The sequence below is a fragment of the Giraffa tippelskirchi genome, chromosome 5, assembly GCF_054371585.1.
Source record: "Giraffa tippelskirchi isolate mGirTip1 chromosome 5, T2T-mGirTip1v1.2.pri, whole genome shotgun sequence".
In the NCBI taxonomy this organism is placed as follows: domain Eukaryota; kingdom Metazoa; phylum Chordata; class Mammalia; order Artiodactyla; family Giraffidae; genus Giraffa; species Giraffa tippelskirchi.
Window position 1 is genome coordinate 16,835,913 of NC_137279.1, and position 23,359 is coordinate 16,859,271.

Here is a 23,359-nt window from a genome sequence, read left to right on the forward strand (position 1 = left end):
GCCTGACTTCAAAGCCCATGAAACAGAATTCCCTGTCTGCTTTGATACTGGGTGTACCAGGAGACAGAAGAGTTTATAGGTTCAAGTGCTCTAATGCTTTTTAGGGAGTGGGAGGAGACTGGGGGTGGGCGATTTAGGGAAGAAGGAGAAAGAGAACAAAGGGCAGCAGACACAGCAAAGTGAAACTGGATGAAACAGGCCATTCTCCTTCTAACTTCTCTAAAAGTCCAGTCTGGGTTTCTGGGGGCAAACCAGTTAGTTTAAGCTCTTTCTTCAGCTTTTTCTTCCTTCATACTCTTTTAAGCTTCCCTGAATAGTCCTTGAACTCATTTGGACCCTAATTCAGTTTGGTTAAGTAAGTAGGGGGCTGACTAAGGAGGACAAGGCCTCTTGTTCTGCCTGAAAAACTCAGTGGTCATGTATTACCTTGCTAACCCTCACAAAGTATGCCCCCGGTCACATGAATGGATCAAAGCAAATCCATTTCTACTCTTGGAAAAGCAGCTCAAAGCACATGTTCTCTTGATGGTGCCGCTGTCAGTTCTGTGTGGTCAACAAACATCAGTTATTGACCACTCACCCTGGACACTACTGGGGGACACACAGATGAATAAGGAAGATTAAGACACCAGCCAGGGCAGCAGGCATTCACATACTAGAAGCTTTAAGAACTGCACTTGCCTCTTACTTTTCTATTTTCTATTCCGTGTGCCATCCCTACCTTGGGTGCTGGTGATGACCAGTACAGTAGAAGGCTCTGGCTCACTTCTGGCAGTTTGGCAACTGGAAATTAACGTTTTTTAAAATAAGAACATGGCCCTTCCCCTCCCAACACCCCCTCCTCAACCATTTAAACTCAAGACTTCACAGAAATAAATGGAATGAAGACAGCTCACTTTGTTATCAGATCTAAACCCACTCTCATAAAACTAATGGTGGCGCATTACCCAAAGTTAGAAAGTTGTACTTCATGGGTTGTGGCAGGGAAAGAAATAATCTAATCCCTTCAAATTATCTTGGCCTACAATAATTACAATTATTGTTTTCTACGCATTTGCTGTATAGGCCGGAGAAGGCAATGGCACCCCACTCCAGTACTCTTGCCTGGAAAACCCCATGGATGGAGGAGCCTGGTGGGTTGCAGTCCATGGGGTCGCTAGGAGTCCGAGACGACTGAGCGACTTCACTTTCACTTTTCACTTTCATGCACTGGAGAAGGAAATGGCAACCCACTCCAGTGTTCTTGCCTGGAGAATCCCAGGAATGGGGGAGCCTGTTGGGCTGCCGTCTATGGGGTCACGCAGAGTCGGACACGACTGCAGCGACTTAGCAGCAGCAGCAGCTGTATAGGCAATTGCCATCACAATTAATCCTTACAATATACAAGGTAGCTGTCATGCCTAATTTGTAGGCAAGGAAACTGAGGCTTCAGGGCTAAGCATCCACCTGAATACAAAGCTGGTAAGAAGTCAAGCCCAGATTTGAACCTACACTGCCTGACCTGAAGCCCAGCCTTTCACCATCATTCGAAGGATCACAAGTTTAAGTGCAAGTGTAAGGATAGAATCCCTTACACTTGCAAGGCGACTTACCTGATCCAGAATGTCACCCGTCTGAAACACGCCAAAAGCCTCTGTTTGAGATGAATCTTGAGTCTGTCATCTTAAAGCACTGCAATGTTAGCCACACTCTCACAGGGGAGGGATGTTGACCAAAGAAGCCAAGTTATGTGTGTGGTCACAGGCAACATTTCTTTTCCATATTTGTGGTACAAAAAATAACCAGAAGAGCAAACTTCTTCCCTTCCTCTTCCAAAGGTCCTGGAAACATGACTTCTTAGTTTTCAAACAGAAAATCTCATATACTGGGGCTTTTGAAAGGTGCGATAAAGGCTAGACACCATCAGGAGGATTCAGGCAATAAAAACAGTATGATTAAATCTTATCACTGGTAGCAATGAAGACATTATATTCATGTGTGTTGTATATATATGTAAAATTGTGTACCTGTTGACAAACATCCCTTTCAAGACTTTGTTCACATACACATTTTCTCAACGATCCTAATAAGGCCCTGAGGAGAGAAGAGGAAGGGGTACTGATTCTCGTTTTCCAGATTTCAAAGACGTGCAATAAATTACATGAAAAGCAACACCAGACAGAATTTTAGGAATTCTAAATTTTTGACGTACCCTAGGTTTCAAAGGGGGAGATGCCAAGACTTCAATCCCCTGTCAGCTGTCCTTGGGAAACAGTTCGCACAAAGGATTTCAAATCTGTTGCGCGGCTCTAAAGGTCCTCTCTTGAGCCGCTTTATTTGATTTGCAGATGAGGGAACCTGGGTCCAGAGAGGCTGCAGAGTTGCCTCAGGTGTGGCAGAGGCCGACTCTGTGTCTCCGCCCGCCGGGATCCTCTCTACGCAACGAGACAAAACACAGCGCGTTCACTACAAACGGGAGATGGGAGACTTCAGGACACATACCCAAACCCGCCGAGGCGGCCGGCCAGGGGGCTCTTTCCGGCCTACCTCCGGCAGGCCCCTGTCTGCACCGCCCCCTCCGAGGCCGGCCCAGGCACCGGGGAGCCTGGGGCTACTGCGGACCCCACACCCCCGAACTCCCTCACAAGCAGGACCTGAGGGCCGGGCAAGGGAGCTGGGGGTTCTCTAACAACGAAAGGCAAAAGCGGGTGCCTGCGGGTTGGAATTTCCTCTGGGCCGTGCCATGGGACCTGGGAAAAGAACCCTCCCTCAGAATATCTGACCTGGGGGCGCCGGCGGGGGACGCGGTGGGGCGAGCACGCGGGGACGGCCCCGGGCCAGGCGGGCGGGGGCGCGCGGCAGCCCGGGCCGGCGGGGTCCTTCCCGGCAGGCCCCGGGCCCTCCGCCCGCCGCCGGCCCGCCCTGCCTGGCGCCCCTCCCCCACCGCCCTTTCCCTTTCTTTCTTTCCCGGGTCCGCTCGCCCCCACCCGGCGGCGCCCGCTCGGCTGCTCGCCCAATGGCCGCGGTGCCGGGACGGTGCATCAGCTGATCCGCCCGGGCTCCGGGCCTCTGGGAGCCAATCAGGGCGCCGGGGGCGGCCCTAGCCGCCGATAAAGCGTTGCGGGGCGGCGGGCCGCCCTGCAGAGCCGAGAATGGGAGAAGAGCAGGCTGTCTAAGCGGCACCTTCCCGTCCTCCTCGCCTCTCTTCTCCTCACCTCGCTCTCGCCGCCTGCTCGCCCGGCCGCTTTGCTCGGCGCCCAGGTAAGCACCTGGCCGGCCCGGGGAGGAGGGCGCGGATGGGGGGCTCGGAAGTGTGCCGCGCCGGCCCCGCCGCCTCCCGAGCCGCCGCGCCCTGACCGATCGTCTTGGCCCCTTCCCACCTCCTGGCCCTACTCTGCGCCCCGGCCTGGAGGGAGGTGTGTGTGTGGAGGGGGGGGCCCTCCAGCTTGCTTTCGCCGCCCGCGGCTCCCGGCGGGTCTGGGTCGGCGATGGTGGCGCGCCAGGCTTCGAGGAGGGCGGGGAGTTGTTTTGATCTTCAGCTACTGGCGGCCCGAAGCGCCGCCCCTGGAGGTCGCTGGGCAGGACGAGCCGAGGAGCCGGTCGCTGCCCGGGCCCGGCGCCCCCGGCTCGGCCGTGTAGCGTGCGAGGTGGATGGAGCGGTCCCCCTGCGGGAGCCTCGCCCTCTTTCTCCGAGGCGGCAGGCCCCGGGGCGCCTGGGCGCGGTTAGCCGCCTGCGCCGAGGCCAGGCGCCGGGAGAGTCGGTGGTGCGGCCCGCTCCTGCCGCGGGGTCCCGGGGGCCTAGCCCTGTGACTGAACAATGGGGAGCCCGGGAGCGCGGCGGGTGGAGAGGCCTGGCTGGCCGGACAGGGGCAGCAGCGGCACGCTGTCCCTCCAGCGGACTCTCCAGCTCCCCCCCCACCCCCTCCCGCCCCGGCCTTGGAGGGGTATGGCCCCCTCGGCGACGCCTTGAGATCCAGACGGGGGCCCAAGGGGCGGGGCTTCGACTTTCCGGACGTTTCAGTGGGAAAGGGCTGCTCTCAAAGTGGATTTTCCCAACTACCCTGGGGGCGGGAAGCGGGGATGCTCCCCTGGCCGCAAATCCGCGAAGAACACGAACGAAGATGAAGACGACCGGGAATCTCGGGCCTCAGGGTCCCCCTCCAACTGCTTCGGCTTCGTCGCCTACTCGGTGAACGCCGCAGAGAAACCGCGAGTCAAGATCAAGACGACTCAGGAGCCTTCGTATTCCTGTTCTACACGGTGCGATTCCGACCGCACTCCGACTCCCCCTCCCTCTCCGTCTCCCTCGCCCAGAAAGCTCCGGTGCGTGGACCAGCGAGAGCCGGAGACCCACGAGAGGCGCGAACGCCACTCCAAAAGGAGAAGGGCCAAAGAGGGCATCATCGATACCATTGACCTTACGTGGCTGGGGTGAGTGAGGAGCAGGGATCCAGGACCCTGCTCCCACCGCAGCTGCAAGAAACTGCTAAGGACTGCAGAATCCCAGCCCTCCCATCGCCCCCCCGGCCCCCACGTGAAATCTCGGCGGCACTAGTTGATAGAGCAGGCGGTTGTTGGCATCCAACCCGTCACGGAACCGAGTTGGCATCACCGAAAAGAGCAGGCCCCGAGGCTTAAGGGAGAAAGTGACTTGAAATTGGAGGTGGTAACCGCTTGGAGAGGAAAGCCAGAGACGGGGTTATAGCTGGGAGCTAAAAGGGTCTGGGATCGCTCCTTCTGGCTTTTAAAGGCAGGATGGGCAATGGGCAAAGGGGGTGGGATTTGATTGATCAAGTCTAGAGGGAGTCGGCGAAAGTTGTCTGCTAACACTTGACAGACAGCTTCCCTTCCCTCAGGGGAAGGGTGAGGCTGTTGCAGGGAGAAGCAGTTGTTTTCAGCTGGGCAAACATGGACGGTTGCCCATAGAAACTTTGCCACTGTACTTCAGAAAGTTGCCCAAGTCATTGGAGGAGAACAATATGTTCCCTCTCCAGCCACCCTGGGCTATCAGTGGGGGAGGAAGGAGGTAGAACGTTTCCTCTTTGTTTTGGGGTTTGGTTTTGTGGCTTCAGTGTCTCTTTTTTGAGAGGTTTTGCGGTGGTGGCTCGCCGATTTTAGCATGCCTCAGCTTTTGAAACCCCAGATCTTTTTGATTTAGAAGTGGGAATTTCTTAATTAACTTAAAGTTCTCTGGTGGAATCTGGTCACTCTCAAACTTAAGTCTACTCTCTGAAGTGAGAACTTTGCCTCAAACTGATGGAAGTCGTGCCAGTGTGTGTCTTAAAATCCAGGTTGGATCAAATGTACCAAAGTACACATTAGTTGTTGTTAGGAAGCCACCAGCTCTTAAATCTTATAGCTAGTCCCCGGTTTCATCCTTCCAGCTAAATGGGAGTGGGATGGGTTGTTTATTTGGAAGGGTGGAGGAATCTTCAAAAGAACTTTTTATTGAGGCATCCTCTGGGGTGTAAGGAAAAGGGAAAACTTAAACCAAGAGATCATAGCAGCCAAGCCTTTCTGTGGCCGGATTTTACTTGGAGACAGATGTCTGTTCTGCAGACTGTTTCTGAACTTTTGTATTTTGTTTTGGGTTCACCCCCACCCCCACCCCCCAGTATCTTAGTATGATGAAAAATGAAACAACTCCTCTACCTCTGACAAACTGCAAAAATAGAACTTTGTGCTCAGAAGTTTAGATTCTGGCTTGAGGAAGCTAATAAGGAGACTTTTGTTCAGTATAAAACTTGAATTTCCCTGAAAGCAAGTTAAATAAATGTACTGTACTTTTGCATGTGTGACTTCCAAAGGGAGGAGCCCCCACTCCCTCTGTGACTTCTTGATTTAATTGTCCTTGTTGCGTCATTCCTGCAGAGGATCTGTTTGGAGTTGGTGTTCTTATTTTATTTTTTTCTCTCTCTCTTCAGAACACCTTCCACCATGGCCACCTCGGCGAGCTCCCACTTGAACAAAGGCATCAAGCAGGTGTACATGGCCCTACCTCAGGGCGAGAAAGTCCAAGCTATGTACATCTGGATCGATGGTACTGGAGAAGGACTGCGCTGCAAGACCCGAACCTTGGATTCTGAACCCAAGTGTGTAGAAGGTGAGAGGCCGGGCAGAATTGGGGGTACGTGTTAGATGGGAATAGCGTGGGGGTGGGTGGCAGCCTGAGACCAAGCCACTAGATCTGGCCTCTTTATTCTGATGTAAAGCTTTTCTAAGGCAGGACTTTACAGACTTGATTCAGTCAACATTAAGCTCCTACACTGCCTCCAAGCATTAACAATGGACCCCTTTATTTAAATTGAATCTTGCATATCGAAGGAAAAAAGATGAAGTCTGGGGAGAGAGGGATTGGGAACTTTGTTGACTTGGGCATCCCATCTCAGACTGACCTAAGGTACCCCCAGGAACCCAGTTTGAAAACCACAGCTCTGACCTGACTATTCCATCTGCTATACAAACTCTTTTGAATGTCACTTAGGTTCTAGATGTAAAGCAAACACCCTAAAAGTGGAATCTAAATAGAGCTAGCCATCATTTGTTTTTAGTGGATGCACTTTTAGAATTCTTAAACTGGCTGATTGCTTATCGTACAGAAGCTATTATATGAATTGGGACAACTTTGTCTTTTTTTATTCTTTGGTTTAGAACAAACCATAGCTGCCCTCCTTCTGGAAAGGGACTGAGGTCCATCATCTTTTACCTGATTTAGGATAGTTTACTCTTCTGATAATGCTCACATTTGGGTGAATGAATGAATGGCTGTAATACAAAACATATACTGTGTACCTGCTATGTGGCAGGTATTGCTCAGGCCCTGGAAGTATAAGATGAGAGTCTGGTCTCTGCCTTCAGAGAACTCATAGTCAACTGGAGAGAGATGAAGGAACTGGCCTTTAAAACACAGTGTGGATAAGTGACGTGAGAGCACCCTTGAATAAGTCATCCTGCTAGTGTCTGTTTATCTGTTAAAATAAGGACACCAAATGAACTGGGACTGTCCATTACACAGTGTAGGGGGGGGAGTGAAAGAAATAAGCAACACAGATGGCCTATCAGAGTCTTTATTTCTCCTGTATTTCAATATTTTAAATGATGACTGACTGACTAGAGATGTCCACTTTGTCTCCTGGGTGTCCAGCAGACTTATTTACAGAGGAAATATTATTCTTAGGTTGTTTTTGTGATTTGTACTTCTTCTAAGAAAGTGATGCAATGGTCTTACTTGGAACTCAGAGAGAAAGGACTACAGGGCAACCTGCAAACATCAGGGTTTGCCTGTTGTTAGCAGCAGTCATGCATCACTGGCTTTCTGGACAAGACAGTGTTACAGATAAAAAGATAAATGAGATGCTGAACTCCTCCCTGAGAAGTTCTTGTGCTTGTAGCTTTAATTTGTCCCTCTCTTTTTATCACAGAGTTGCCCGAGTGGAATTTTGATGGCTCTAGTACTTTTCAGTCTGAGGGCTCCAACAGTGACATGTATCTTGTCCCTGCTGCCATGTTTCGGGACCCTTTCCGCAAGGACCCCAACAAGCTGGTGTTCTGTGAAGTCTTCAAGTACAACCGAAAGCCTGCAGGTGTGTATAGGATAGACTTAATCCTAATCCATGAATTGTAAAGTCGGGGGGAGAGGGTATTCCAAAATCGGTACTGGGAAGACGAGCTTATCCCAGAACTGTCTGTTAGAACTAACTTCTAACTAACTCTTACAAGTCTGAAGGATTGGACATGCATCTCCTCATCCTGAACTTTTTTTGCTGAGAGAGGTTGTGTGGTCCATCCTCCCATTGTTGGCTGCAGAAAACCACACTGGATTCTTCTAAATCTGTTTGCTGGAGGAGTGCCCCATGTCACAGTTCTCCTGCCTGTAGATTTTAAGAACTTGAATTCTAAAGTTAGAATGCTGGGTTTGAGTTCTAGATCTGCCACTTACTTGCTATGAACTTGGGCAAGTTGTTTTGTCCCCTATACTTGTCACTTCCCCCATTTTAAAATGGGGGAGAATAGAGGGAGGGTGCTATATGGATACTTACAGCCGATTCTGGGTTTGATCCCTGGGTCAGGAAGATCCCCTGGAGGAGGAAATGGCAACCCACTCCAGTATTTTTGCCTGGAGAATCCCCATAGACAGAGGACCCTGGCAGGCTATAGTCCATGGGGTCACAAAGAGTCGGACATGACTGAGTGATTAAACACAGCACATAGCTGATTCACGTTGTACAGCAGAAACCAACACAACATTGTAAAACAATTATCCACAAATTAAAAAATAAATTTAAAAAAATGGAGCAACTAATAAAATCCATCTCATAAAATTTTTTATAGAGGATTGAGTTATGTGCAAATGATCGAGAAGAATTGTATGTCAAATACTGGTTGCCTTTTTGTTCCAGAGAGCTTGTCTTCTTTCTCTGTCTACTGACTAAAACAAGAGCATCTTGGTTCACTGATAAGATACGTTTGCCGTGAGGTTTGCTGTAACTGCACCTTTGGTTTTTTCTGGCAGACCTGTTGGTCTCAGTTTTCTGCCATTCACTTTTTTAGACTCAGCTGGAGGTCTCACTTCCATGAAGTCTTGCCATACTCAGCCAGTGAGACTTTTTGCCAAGTCACTTAGTAACTCTGAGCCTTACTTGTCTTTGTTTTGAAGTGAAAAGTGAAAGTCACTCAGTTGTGTCCAACTCTTCGACCCCATGTACTATACAGTCCATGGAATTCTCTAGGCCAGAATACTGGACTGGGTAGCCTTCCCCTTCTCCAGGTGATCTTCCCAACCCAGGGATGGAACCCAGGTCTCCTGCATTGCAGGTGGATTCTTTACCATTTGATCCACAAGGGAAGTCCCCCTCCCCCCAAAGTCTTTGTTTTAGAAGGCATTAAATTGTGGTGAAAGACCTGAGTTCTGAAGTTGAGACAGCCAGGGTTTCCTGATTCTGCTACCTACCCCGGGCAGGTTCCCTGCCGTCCTTGAGCCTCCTTTTCTCACTTGTAAAAAGGGATACTTATAATACCCATCTCAGGGTTGTTAGGAAGATGCAGTTGTGGGTTTTCTTTGATACAATGTTGTTGTTTAGTCGCTAAGTTATGTCTGACTCTGCGACTCTGTGGACTGCAGCACACCAGGCTTCCCTGTCCTTCACTGTCTCCTGGAGTTTGTTCAAACTCATGTCCATTGAGTTGGTGATGCCATCCAACCATTTCATCCTCTGTCATCCCCTTCTCCTCCTGCCCTCAATCTTTCCCAGCATCAAGGTCTTTTCCAATGAGTCAGCTCTTTATATCAGGTGGCCAAAGTATTGGAGCTTCAGCTTCAGCATCAGTCCTTCCAATGAACATTCAGGATTGATCTCCTTGCAGTTCAAGGGACTTTCAAGAGTTCTCCTGCACCACAATTTGAAAGCATCAAATCTTCGGCGTTCAGACTTCTTGATGGTCCAACCCCCATATCTGTACATGACTACTGGAAAAATCACAGCTTTAACCAGACAGACATTTGTCAGGAAAATGGTATCTTTGCTTTCTAATACACTGTCTAGGTTTGTCATAGGTTTCCTTCCAAGGAGCAAGCATCTTTTAATTTCATGGCTGCAGTCACCATCCATAGAAATTTTGGAGCCCAAGAAAATAGTCTATCACTGTTTCTACTTTTTCCCCTTCTATTTGCCATGAAGTGATGGGACCAAATGCCATGATCTGAATTTTTTTAATGTTGACTTATAAGCCTACTTTTTCCACTCTCCTCTTTCACCCTCGTCAAGAGGCTCTTTAGTTCCTCTTTGCTTTCTGCCATTAGAGTAGTATCATTTGCATATCATAGAGGTCTGAAAATGGTTCTTGGGACATAGTGAAACAGCCAATAATAGTCTATAAAGATCTGTTCTAGTGTAGAAATTTTTCCCGGTTGAGCTTGTCGCTTTTTTTTTTTTGGTTGGTTGGTTGGTTTTTTTTTTGCATGAGCCAGTACTATAGAACTTAGCACTTTGTATCTTCTCACTGGGAATGTAAAGCTGTTGATAGACTAGACAAATGATTCTCTCAGTAAGAATTGTAGATTTGGCTATAAATGCTTGAGAAACCAGGAACAGGTCTGACAGCTAGAAGCAGTTCTTCTGTGAATAGAGGGTTCAAGTGCCTGACATTTGGTACTTGGGAGGGGGCCAGCTTGCAGATAAGGTGAACCCTTGCTGTGTCCTCTGGGTCCTCTCCCATGTGACTTTGTTGTGACCCAGTTTATTTATAAATAAGGCCTTTTGAGAGTCTCCCTATAGATACATAATCATAGCTTCTCTTATCATCCCCTCTCACACTAACCGGGGCACAGAAAGGTTGACACTTGGTCAGTTTAGTAAATAACATCTCAGGTACCTGGAATCTGAGGACCACTTCCCATCAACACAGGGATTCAGTGCATTTGTCTATATGTGTCTAATAGCGTGTCCACTCGTTCTTTCTCCTAGAGACCAATTTGAGGCACACCTGTAAACGGATAATGGACATGGTGAGCAATCAGCACCCCTGGTTTGGAATGGAGCAGGAATATACCCTCATGGGCACAGATGGGCACCCCTTTGGTTGGCCTTCCAACGGCTTTCCTGGGCCCCAAGGTAAGTCTCTTTGGTGAGAGGTGAATCTTGCTCCTCCCCAAGTGCTTAATTGCCAAGGGAAGTCTCTCCAGAGATGGGAGTGAATCCTTGTAGACCACGAAGCTAGAGGGATATCCCTGAGACTGGCTGAAATGATACTGTAGAAAGTTAGCCCTTCTGTTACCTAAATCCAAATAATGGATGTTGAATGTCAACATTGCAGGGAAACCATGGGCTCTCCTCGGGGTCAACCCAGAGAAGCCCACTGCACGCCACTCATCTGCCTCCTGGTAAAGGCAGGGATGGTGATCAGGAGAAGGTGTGAGAGCTCTGACTTCTGACTTTGGGCCATGCATCTCACTTAGATAGGAATTTTCTTGACGTCCTGCCTCCTGACCTTCCATCTTGACGCCTCTCCAGGTCCATACTACTGTGGTGTGGGAGCGGACAAGGCCTACGGCAGGGATATTGTGGAGGCTCACTACCGGGCCTGTTTGTATGCCGGCATCAAGATCGGGGGCACGAACGCCGAGGTCATGCCTGCGCAGGTAAAGGTCTCTAGCCCACCACCTGGCTCACCTAGAGGCACATGGGGGCTTTTGCTAGGAAGGACTATTGTGGTGCCCACTCCTTAACCCACAGCCCTCAAGGTGGCTTGGAGTAGAGGTGAGCAGGGAGCAAGTGTCAGCTTCTGGGTTGGGGTGAGCAGCTGGTTTTGCTTTAAAGGCCCATTTTCTCGTTCTCTGTAGTGGGAATTCCAGATAGGACCCTGTGAAGGAATCGACATGGGCGATCATCTCTGGGTAGCCCGTTTCATCTTGCATCGTGTGTGTGAAGACTTTGGAGTGATCGCCACCTTTGATCCTAAGCCCATTCCTGGGAACTGGAATGGTGCTGGCTGCCACACCAACTTTAGCACCAAGGCCATGCGAGAGGATAATGGTCTGAAGTGAGTGTTGCCTCCTGCTGGGGCCATTTCACTCTCTCTTCAAGAATACCTGCCAGGGGTTTGATGTACTGGGGATGAGTAAGCTGCCTTCCCAGTTGGGGCCTTTAGCTCTTAGTACTCAGCTTCAAAAACTGTCTTCTGATCCTGTCATTTTCTTCCTATTTGGAAAGTACCCCCAAAATACTTTTTAAGAGTAGGATTCAAGGATGGTGATGGGGAAAGTTGACACAGATGAATGCATTTGAAAATCTTTAGTAAGAACTAAATTAGTAATAGTACAAGCTTCTAAATGAGCTTAATGCCTGTGGGTGGGAGAGAGTTTCATTGGGACATGAATGCCCAGCACTAAGAGATATAGGTTATAGGCAGGGTGCTGCCTTTGTGGAGAATTTCTTTTCCTAGGGCCATGTTTTGATGAATTGGAGCCTGGAAAACAGTCTTTCGTAGACGAGTCACTCCATTCTTGGATCCACACCTGCTCCTTGAAGGGCAGGTTTCCTGATGGCAGGTCGGACCCTCATCTTGCCTGTTTCTTCCAGGTACATTGAGGAGGCTATTGAGAAACTAAGCAAGCGGCACCAGTACCACATCCGAGCCTACGATCCCAAGGGGGGCCTGGACAATGCCCGGCGCCTAACTGGATTCCACGAAACCTCCAACATCAACGACTTCTCTGCCGGCGTGGCCAACCGTGGTGCTAGCATCCGCATCCCCCGGACTGTTGGCCAGGAGAAGAAGGGCTACTTCGAAGACCGTCGCCCCTCTGCCAACTGTGACCCCTTCGCAGTGACGGAAGCCCTCATCCGCACATGTCTTCTGAACGAAACCGGCGACGAGCCCTTCCAGTACAAGAACTAAGTGGACTAGACTTGCAGCCCTCAAAACCCCTCTTAATTCTACATCTTACTCCCACTCTCGCCCCTCTCAATGTCATAATAGCTATAACTCAAAGGGTGGAATATCAAGGTCTTTTTTTTTTTTTAATTCCTCACACCCAGTTAATATCTCTTGCTTTCTTTGGTCAGGATTGAAGGGGTCAAGTTCTTAATCACTTCACAACCACCTACCTACCCCTGCCCTTTTGTTTTTCCTATCACTGAAGCTTTCTAGTGCATTAGTTGGGAGGGGGATGGGGAAACATAACCACTGCTTCCATTTAATCAGGTGTGTTTGTCCAATAGGCATAGCTCTCCGGACAGAGAGCCCAGTCATTGTGAAGGGATGGGGAGGACCTTTTCTGAGTGGTTACTGAGTGGGGGACAGGGGTGCTGGATTCTGTGGTTAGGTTAGGATTTCTTGGTGGGAAGTTCCATTACTTACAAGGTTATAACCAACTTTCTATCAAAAGTGAGAATTAAGGGGGAAGGAAGGGTGGGAAGTCAGGTAGGAAAACACCCTAGATCTCCTGGTGTGGTGCTTCCCTTGCCTGGGGCTCAGTGCCCTCACAGGTTCCACATAAATGGATGGATAACCCTACCTTAAAAGAAAAAGTTCTCATTGTGTGGTCCTCCATTTATAACACAAAGCAGAGTAGTATTTTTATATTTAAATGTAAAAACAAAAAAATTATATATATGGGTGTGCAGATAAATGTGTGTTTTCTCTTGAGGGAGAAAAAGCCATTCTGGTTACGGGGAACCCAAATTTGAGACAAGTATGATTAGAAATAAGGATCTCCTTTTGAGTGGGCGTGGGGATGGGGGAGGGTGTGCTGGAAAAATTGGCTGTTTGGGGCTGTTACTCCCTCACTACCACTTCAGGGCTTCTCTCTGCCCTGCTCGCCCTTCTGGGGAGGCTGACGGTTGGTTAACAGGTGGAAGCCCATGATAGCAGTAGCCATCACCTGAGCCCCAGGTTTAAAAGACACACATGTACTTGTACACACAGGGGTTTGGAAATATGAGTTGGCTGGTCAACTTGAGCATGTTACTGACAAGGGGTATTGGGGTTATTTTCCAGTGGGACTAGCATGTCACTAAAGCAGGCCTTTTGATAATATTAAAAAAGATTTTTTTTTAAAGCAAAACAGAATTTTAGATTTTAATCATATTTGTAGGGTTTCTAAGTCTTTGTTTTACAGAATTGCTTGTTTGCTTCAGCTGTCTCCTCCCCATCTCTGCTCTGGAGGAGATGGGACAAGTCTGGAGTCCAAACAGTTGTAATTTTGTATCTTGGTGTCTGTTCTCTTGAGTGTGAAATATTCCCTTCCTTTGTTAAGATTCCTGAGGAGTTACTATTTTTTTTTCTTTTATAATAAAAACAAACCCCACCTTTGTCCTTACATTTTCCTTACTGTTTCTGGCTGTTTTGTGTTGGTTGTGGAAAGTGGGTAGTGGTTTTTTTTCTTACCATGACAGTTTCTAATTGCCATGTACAGTATATTCAGAGTTAGATAAGTCTTAATTGTAAACAAACTGTTAACTGCTCAGAGCAGCTCTTATAAATGTTAGGTTGATTTATAAGATTGCTTCTGACTTTTGTGATTCTTTTAAATCCCTATGTGCCACTTCATTTCCCTTTTACTACCAAAAAAGGGGAGTTTTTTTTTAAAAGAGGCAAAGTAAGTTGAGGTTTACCTGTTCTGGGAATTAAAGAATCCTTCCTGAGGCTTATTGCCAACCAGCCCCATCCTATGCTTTGGGAATCTGGGGTGTTTGGGTTAAGGCCTATCCCGGCCCTAAAAGTTTGCAGTAGTGTACAAACCCCAACCCTTCCCTCCCTGTGCTCCAGAGCTTGCCTTTGGCCTATCACGCTATCACGTTTTGAACACTGGCTTGATTTTATTGCAGCCTAGTCTGTTTACAACTGGTCTCACTGTCCCTACTCCATTTCACCTTCTGCCCAGCTGCCAGTGGTTCATCTAAATAGCAAATATTGACCACGTTGCTATGCTGGTTAAAGCCTTCCAAGGCTGACCTAGCTCTGAGGGCAAGCCAGCCCCAGATATGCCTTGATACGCTTTTCCCTGCACTAGTGAGCTGTTCACAATGCCCCCGAAGGCTCTGGAGACACCTGTATCCCTCTGCTCTTTGTCTCTTTCCCTGGAAATTCTTCAACTTCTTCCTACCTGAGTTTATTTCTATATCACGCTGGGTAGGAGCTCCATCCTCTGTGGTGCACACACCTCCAGCAAAAACACTCATCCAACAGTTGCACTTTGTAAGGTGCCAGGTACTACAGGCAATAGTAATTGATTACCTTTTAAAAAGATGGTGTCCTCTATCAGTTTGGAGATAGTTTCAGCCTGTTAACAGCAGATTTAGACATGAGTTTTCTTTGGGCAAGTGTGTATCACTCTAGTCTTATGTAATCCTAGACATTTTTTTTTTCTTTCTTTTGGAAGGTTCGCTCAGTCGTGTCCGACTCTGCAACCCCATGGACTACACAGTCCATGGAATTCTCCAGGCCAGAATACTGGAGTAGGTAGCCTTTCCCTTCTCCACGGGATCTTCCCAACCCAGGGATTGAACCCAGGTCTCCTGCACTGCAGGTGGATTCTTTACCAGCTGAGCCACAAGGGAAGCCTAAGAATACCGGAGTGGGTAGCCTATCCCTTCAGTGGATCTTCCTGTTCCAGGAATCGAGCTGGGGTCTCCTGCATTGCAGGCGGATTCTTAACCAACGGAGCTATGAAGGAAGCCTTTGGAAGGTTAGGTCCTGACAATCTTCAAAGTAGGATGATCTTTACTTATTTGTTTGCTGGGTGTGGTCCCAGTTGGCACCATGTTGCAGCATGATTATTAAGAGCGCCTTCTTGCTCTCGGCATTTTCTGGGTTTTGCTGATAAATTATTTCAACTGAAGCTCTGTTTCCCTCTCCCTAGCCAAGGTCAGTATCCCTTCCCTGGGTCATCCCCCCCCCCCACAACACACACACACCCCACGGTTCTTGGGAGCAGGGGAAGGGCTGGCATATTCTGTACAGCACAAGCACTACATTGAGTAAATAAGCCAAGCATGCACTGTTTTTGTGCTCACTGTAACCAATTCTCAAAAGGACAGAAAAGGAATTCTAAATTAATGTCATCAGGATCTAGGTGGAAACAACCAGTCTATTTCCTTCTCCACCCTCTTAGGTAGAGTTAGCTTTGGCCTACATGTCACAGTGCAATCCCTTTGTATTTCTAAGGTGTTTTCTTATAGCTCATTTAGCAGACACTAGGTTACTTGATAACTTTACCAGTGATAGATTAAATGGAGACTGACGGTCAAGCCTTCAGCCTTAAAGAGACAGGCCAGTATTCACAAAAGGATGAGTTCCCTTAATTTCATCCTGTCAGTGATTCGATAGGAGCTGAATGACAACACAAGCTAACAGAAGAATTATTACTGTTTAGTCACTAAGTTGTGTCTGACTCTTGTGAACCCATGGACTGCAGCCCGCCAGGCTCCTCTGTCCAAGGGACTTCCCAGGCAAGAATACTGGAGTGGTTGCCATTTCCTTCTCCAGGGGATCTTCCTGACCCAGGGAATCGAACCGGCGTCTCTTACATCTAACCTGCATTAGCAGGCAGCTTCTTTACCACTAGTGCCACCTGGGAACACCTAGTGGATAAAAGAACTTCCTAAACAAATACTTGGTGCCAGAGTTTCAAATATCTCACCAAAGGCTTCACTGAGGTTACTTTCATTCACTCCTTGGCCCTTACATCAACAGAAGTGCAAAGTTTGAAAAGTAACTTGCTATCCCAAAGAAAGCCTGTCACTCACACAGCTTTGTGACAGTAAACTTGAAAAACAGGCAAGGATCCTGTTTTTTCTTTCTCAGGACTGTATCCTTACCTGTCATGTTGTCTGCAGGACTTGTCTAATGAATTATTTTTTTAAGTATCAGTTTTGGGAGCTCTAAGCCCACAGCTCTATTGGGTGTTGTTAAACCCATAAAGTCTTGGTGGCTTGGCTGTGTTTTAACTCTGGTCATGGCACTAAGATGAAGTTCCATTTTATTGAATTTTTAATGACTGCTGGCTTGGTTAATTCTGGCTAGAGTCAGGCTGCCAAGAGCCTCATGTTGTTTCATGAGTTGTGGCAATTCATCATTCATTCCAAAGGCTTCAGGTAAATTGCTACTGTAAATAATCTGACTTGACTAGAGCCCTATCATTTTATAGCCTTTAGCTCAGTCACCAGCCACTCATTAAAAAAGAAAAAGTCAACTTGATTTTGTAATAGACATACACACATATACAAAATATAGACATATACCATATTGAGACATATGCATATATGTACACATTAGATACACAATAGAAGCATCCTACACAAACCTTTTACAAAAACTATAGCACTTTATAAAGGAGACAGAAATTTATGAATATCTCTTCCAGAAGTAGTATACATTCAAGTGGGTTCACTGGTCTGAGACGCTGTCACCAGGAGTAGGGAGTCAAGACATAGATGCTATAATCATTCTCAAAGCACAGTTCTACTGCCAATCCTTTCTAATTCTACCCTCTCCTGTGCTTAACGGACAGGAGGTTCTTGGGCACTGTCTGGAGCCCCTCTGATATAAAGGGGGTGGTGTCCTACCTAGTCCCATGCTACAGAGAAAGTGTCTGTGTCATTCCTATTGTCACTTGATGACTTACTTTTGGAGGGTCTTGGACCTCAGCAAGCTGTCCTTTTTCTCATGGATTTCAGATTAAGTTACTTGCATTATCTTGAGGTTGTTGCTGTCTCAGCTTCCTCTACTCCTCCACCTTATGGCGTAGTCAGCATCTGCAGATTTAACTCCAGTGGGTGCACACTCATCAAATCTAAACTCTGAGGCTTCCCTAGCAGTCCACTGATTTAAGACTCTGTGCTTCCAATGCAAGGGGCATGGGTCTGATCCCTGGACAGAGAACTAAGATCCCACAAGTCGAATGGTGCCGCAAAAAAAAAAATCTAAAATCTCCATGGCAGCCTTTCTGCACTTGCCTTTTTCAATGGAAGTTCAGAATAACTCCTCCTTTGTGACTATTATTCTGCTCTATTGACATTAAATGGGGAGGCATTCAAGATACCTCCAAAATTTATGGGGACAAAATAGGCACTATTTTTTTGGTGTTTTGGTGGAAACAGGAATGAGGGGGTCAGGTGAAGAGAAATTCTTCCTCTTCTTCATTCCCCTCCCTCTTACAGCTAAGAGTGTCACTGGCATCATGAGATGGTATGAGACTTCTCGTATGGGCCTGTTGCTATGTATACTGATTATCTTGTATTATCCTCATGATTTTTTGAGCTGCTCTGATAACTACTCAAATAACACTATATAATAAAGCACAGCATCATATTGGTAGAAGGGAGGAAAGAGGATATAGGGCAGTGAGAGGCTGCTGAGGGCGGGGGAGAAAAGAATGCTTATCTGGTGTCTGGAAAGGAATTTTTGATATTATTAGGAGCTGAATTGAGAGTCAGTATAAGTAGGAGAATCCACTTCCCCAGGGCTTTCTTTACAAGGGAGGATCACAGAATGAATGTATGATCTGGTGGTCCCGTGGTTAAGAATTCACCTTGCAGTGTGCGGGATACAGGTTTGATCCCTAGTCCGGGAAGATCCCACATGCCTGGGAGCAACTAATCCCATGCAACGCAAGTACTGAAGCCTGTGTGCTCTGGAGCCTTCACGATGCAACTAGAGAGAGTCCGTGTGCCGCAACGAAAGATCCGCAACAAGATCCCGTGTGCCACAACTAAGACTCGATGCAGGCAAATAAATAAATTAAATACTTTTAAAAATAAAAAAGTGAATGTACTGGGTTCTTCCTCCCCAAACAACCTATCTCCAGACTCATTCCTAGGTGGGCTTAGGAATCAGAAACTCCCACCCTATTAACATTTTTACATAAGTGCATTCTGGCCTAGTCTACTTAAGGCACTTAACCATGTAAGCCTTTAGTAAATGTTTGAGAATTAACAGAAAGGTCACTGCCAGTGTCAGTCAGTAGCTAAAAGAAGTGGCTAGGAGCGTGGGGTGGAGGGTGACTGTGGGGGTGGGAGGGCATTAATCTTAGATGTTAATAATTTGTGTATCAGCTTTCTCACTCATGCAGTTAACCCCTAATTACCCGGTCCAGAAATATTCTCCTCTCTCTGATTCCAAAGGCAGGCCTTCAAGAATGATCATCTGTATCCTGGAAGCAGCTGAGGCTTGCAGGCTCCTCCGTTCCCTAAGGAGGGGACAGTTGAGAACATACCTAGACTAAGTTCAGTTCAGTTCAGTTGCTCAGTTGTGTCCAACTCTTTGCGACCCCATGGACTGCAGCAGGCCAGGCCTCCCTGTCCATCACCAACTCCCGGAGTTTACCCAAACTCATGTCCATTGAGTCGGTGATGCCATCCAACCATCTCATCCTCTGTCATCCTCTTCTCCTCCCGCCTTCAATCTTTCCCAGCATCAGGGTCTTTTCCAATGAGTCAGCTCTTCTCATCAGGTGGCCAAAGTATTGGAGTTTCAGCTTCAACATCCGTCCTTCCAATGAACACCCAGGACTGATCTCCTTTAGGATGGACTGGTTGGATCTCCTTGCAGTCCAAGGGACTCTCAAGAGTCTTCTCCAACACCACAGTTCAAAAGCATCAATTCTTTGGTGCTCAGCTTTCTTCGCTGTCCAACTCTCACATTCATACATGACCACTGGAAAAACCATAGCTTTGACTAGATGTACCTTTGTTGGCAAAGTAATGTCTCTGCTTTTTAATATGCTCTCTAGGTTGGTCATAATTTTCCTTCCAAGGAGTAAGCGTCTTTTAATTTCATGGCTGCAATCACAATCTGCAGTGATTTTGGAGCCCCAAAAAATAAAGTCTGCCACTGTTCCCACTGTTTCCCCATCTATTTGCCATGAAGTGATGGGACCAGATGCCATGATCTTAGTTTTCTGAAAGCTAAGTTTTAAGCCAACTTTTTCACTCTCCTCATCCACTTTCATCCAGAGGCTCTTTAGTTCTTCTTCACTTTCTGCCATAAGGGTGATGTCATCTGCATATCTGAGGTTATTGATATTTCTCCCGGCAATCTTGATTCCAGCTTGTGCTTCATCCAGCCTTAGTGTTTCTCATGATGTACTCTGCATATAAGTTAAATAAGCAGGGTAACAATACACAGCTTTGATATACTCCTTTTCCTATTTGGAACCAGTCTGTTGTTCTATGTGCAGTTCTAACTGTTGCTTCCTGACCTGCATACAGGTTTCTCAAGAGGCAGGTCAGGTGGTCTTGTATTCCCATCTCTTTCAGAATTTTCCACAGTTTATCGTGATCCACACAGTCAAAGGCTTTGGCCTAGTCAATGAAGCAGAAATAGATGTTTTTCTGGTACTTTCTTGCTTTTTTGATATCCAACAGATGTTGGCAATTTTATCTCTAGACTATCTGGCATTAAATGATTCATTTGTACATAAATTGGCACCATTCTAATAGAATCCGCCTGAGATAAGCTATGCACACCCCTGAAATTCCTTTCGGATTTATCATTCTGTGCAGTAAACCATGTCCAACAGTGAAATGAAGCAGTTAAGGGCTGAATTTGCTCTCTTGGGGGATGAGTGATTTCAACTGACAGTTATTTGTTTGTGATCAACATTCACAGCTGAATTCAAAAAGTCAAGGATGTTGGAGAAGTCTGAAAGAAATGAACAAGTCATACCTTGACAAAGCATTTCTTTGGGGGTAAAAATGTAAAACAACGTTTTAGTATGAGTAATTATAGGAATATTTAACCTATTTAAAACTCATTTCTTCTAGGTTAGAGAGAACAACTTCTCTCTGTTTGAAGACTCCTGCTTACGTGCAGGACTCTTAAAGCAGATAACAATCTTCCCCAGGAAGATCAGCCCAGTACTCTCCACCCATGTTCCGTTCAGTTCAGTCGCTCAGTTGTGTCTGACTCTTTGTGACCACATGAACTGCAGCATGCCAGGCCTCCCCGTCCATCACTAACTCCCTAAGTCCACCCAAACCCATTTCCATTGTGTCGGTGATGCCATCCAGCCATCTCATCCTCTGTCGTCCCCTTCTCCTCCTGCTCTCAATCTTTCCCAGCATCAGGGTCTTTTCCAATGAGTCAGCTCTTCACATCAGGTGGCCAAAGTATTGGAGTTTCAGCTTCAACATCAGTCCTTCCAATGAACACTCAGGACTGATATCCTTTAGGATGGACTGGTTGGATCTCCTTGCAGTCCAAGGGACTCTCAAGAGTCTTCTCCAACACCGCAGTTCAAAAGCATCAATTCTTCGGCGCTCAGCTTTCTTTATAGTCCAACTCTCACATCCATACATGACCACTGGAAAAACCATAGCCTTGACTAGACAGACCTTTGTTGGTAAAATGATGTCTCTGCTTTTTAATATGCTATCTAGGTTGGTCATAACTTTCCTTCCAAGGAGTAAGCGTCTTTTAATTTCATGGCTGCAATCACAATCTGCAGTGATTTTGGAGCTCATAAAAATAAAGTCAGCCACTGTTTCCACTGTTTCCCCATCTATCTGCCATGAAGTGATGGGACTGGATGCCATGATCTTAGTTTTCTGAATGTTGAGCTTTAAGCCAACTCTTTCACTCTCCTCTTTCACTTTCATCCAGAGGCTCTTTAGTTCTTCTTCACTTTCTGCCATAAGGGTGGTGTCATCTGCATATCTGAGGTTATTGATATTTCTCCCGGCAATCTTGATTCCAGCTTGTGCTTCTTCCAGCCCAGCGTTTCTCATGATGTACTCTGCATAGAAGTTGAATAAGCAGGGTGACAATATACAGCCTTGACATACTCCTTTTCCTATTTGGACCCTGTCTGTTGTTCCATGTCCAGTTCTAACTGTTGCTTCCTGATCTGCATACAGATTTCTCAAGAGGCAGGTCAGGTGGTCTGGTATTCCCATCTCTTTCAGAATTTTCCACAATTTATTGTGATCCACACAGTCAAAGGCTTTGGCATAGTCAATGAAGCAGAAATAGATGTTTTTCTGGTACTCTCTTGCTTTTTTGATGATCCGTCGGATGTTGGCAATTTAATCTTTGGTTCCTCTGCCTTTTCTAAAACCAGCTTGAACATCTGGAAGTTCATGGTTCACGTATTGCTGAAGCCTGGCTTGGAGAATTTTAAGCATTACTAGCGTGTGAGATGAGTGCAATTGTGCGGTATTTTGAGCATTCTTTGGCATTGCCTTTCTTTGAGGGATATATATATATATATATATATATATACACTTTGAAAGCATTGAAGTGTGTATTATCCATCATTGTCTGATAGCTTCCCAGGTGGCTAAGTTTTAAAGAACCCACCTGTCAAGCAGGGGATACGGGTTCAACTCCTGGGTCAGGAAGATCCCCTGGAGAAGGAAATGTCAACCTGCTCCAGTATTCTTGCCTGGGAAATCCCATGGACAGAGGAGCCTGGAGCGTTCAATCCATGGGGTTGCAGAGTTGGACATGACTTAGTGACTAAACAACAACAAGTTTCCTGGGGTCAGGAATCTGGGAGTGACTTAGCTGGGTGGTTCTGCATCAGAGTTTCTTGGGATGCTAAGTCAATCTGTCAGGGCTGCAGTCTGTGAAGATCTGACTGCGTTGTAGGATCTGCTCCCAAACTCAGTCACATGACTGGGCAGGAGGCTGCAGTTCCTTCTCACACGGGCCTCTCCACAGTGCCACTCATGACATGTCGTTCTTCACAGTGAGTAAAGCAAAAACAAAAGTGAAAGAGAGTGGGAGATGGAAGACATACTCTTTGTATAATCTAATCTTGGAAGTGATATTCCACCACTTTTGCCGTGCTCTGTATGCCAGAAGTGAATCACTAAAATTGTTCCACACTTGGGACTTCCCTGGTAGTCCAGTGGCTAAGATGCCCAATGCAGGGGACACATATTAGAGCCCTGGTTGGGGAACTAGATCCCACCTGCCACAGCTAAGGATTCTGGATGCAGCACCTGAGACCTGGCACAGCCATATATATATATATAAAATAAAACAAAATAAATTTGGTCCATGCTTAGAAGGAAAAGCTCCACCTCTTGAGGGGACAAGTATCAAAGAATTTGTGGGCAAATCCTTATATATATCAGGATGGGCAGCTTTGGCCCTGAGACAATAGTAGAGTACTGAAGTATTATCTGGGGAGCAAGTGTTTTATTTATGGTTTTTGGTTTTCTTCCTTTGATTCCTGTTTTTAATTACTCCCACTTGTCTGTCAGAGAATGGAATTAAGGATTTCCCGTTCAATGTTTGCACTCAATTGGGAGTGAGGGGTGATATGGTCACTTCCTTCCCTTTCTCCATCCCCAACAGCACGCGGGTGCTCCGGAAGCCATACAGGGAACCCGGAACAGACAAGAAGATAGAAGCAACATTTCCAGGGACCAAAAAAGCCCCAGAGTGTGTGTGTGCATATAAAGTGAATTCCCAGACTGGGCTCCTATAGACTTTCCAAAGCCAAGCGCAATCCCTGCATTCATATTAGCTCCACTACAAGCCCAAACCTTCATGCTCTTCTGTGAGAGCTCTTCATGCTCATCGTTCTCTAAAAGATGCCCTTGATGGTCACTGTAATCCATATTTCACCTGGGTTAAAATATTTGGAGAAGATATGTACACAATATGATGGGTTCCCCCTAAACCTGCTGCTGTTAAGTCGCTTCAGTAGTGTTCGACTCTGTGCAACCCCATAGATGGCAGCCCACCAGGCTCCGCCGTCCCTGGGATTCTCCAGGCAAGAATACTGGAGTGGGTTGTCATTTCCTTCTCCAGTGCATGAAAGGGAAAAGTGAAAGTGAAGTTGCTCAGTCGTGTCCGACTCTTAGCGACCCCATGGACTGTAGCCTACCAGATTCCTCCATCCATGGGATTTTCCAGGCAAGAGTACTGG

At 46.9% G+C, this 23,359-nt stretch overlaps 2 protein-coding genes across 5 annotated transcripts in view; one reads left to right on the forward strand and one right to left on the reverse strand.

Annotated features, from left to right (window-relative positions):
- RGSL1 (regulator of G protein signaling like 1) overlaps window positions 1-1,637 on the reverse strand; it is a 126,647-nt gene extending 125,010 nt beyond the window's left edge. The window contains exon 1 of the mRNA XM_081485798.1: window positions 1,593-1,637. The gene's annotated coding sequence lies outside the window, so the exon portion shown is untranslated. The remainder of the gene's footprint in view (window positions 1-1,592) is intronic.
- Window positions 1,638-3,121: 1,484 nt separating this feature from the next.
- On the forward strand, window positions 3,122-13,798 carry GLUL (glutamate-ammonia ligase). 4 transcript variants are annotated; one of them, XM_081485812.1, is made up of 8 exons: window positions 3,122-3,240; window positions 4,294-4,410; window positions 5,904-6,082; window positions 7,401-7,562; window positions 10,443-10,589; window positions 10,989-11,116; window positions 11,318-11,517; window positions 12,057-13,798. In XM_081485812.1, the coding sequence occupies exons 3-8, from the start codon at window positions 5,917-5,919 to the stop codon at window positions 12,373-12,375; spliced, it is 1,122 nt and encodes a 373-aa protein (XP_081341938.1). In that variant the 5' UTR covers window positions 3,122-3,240; window positions 4,294-4,410; window positions 5,904-5,916; the 3' UTR covers window positions 12,376-13,798. The 4 variants fall into 4 exon arrangements, with proteins under 4 accessions (XP_081341938.1, XP_081341939.1, XP_081341937.1 ...); XM_081485813.1 differs by lacking the exon at window positions 4,294-4,410 and having other exon boundaries at window positions 3,122-4,239; XM_081485811.1 differs by lacking the exon at window positions 4,294-4,410.
- The last annotated feature ends 9,561 nt before the right edge of the window (window positions 13,799-23,359 follow it).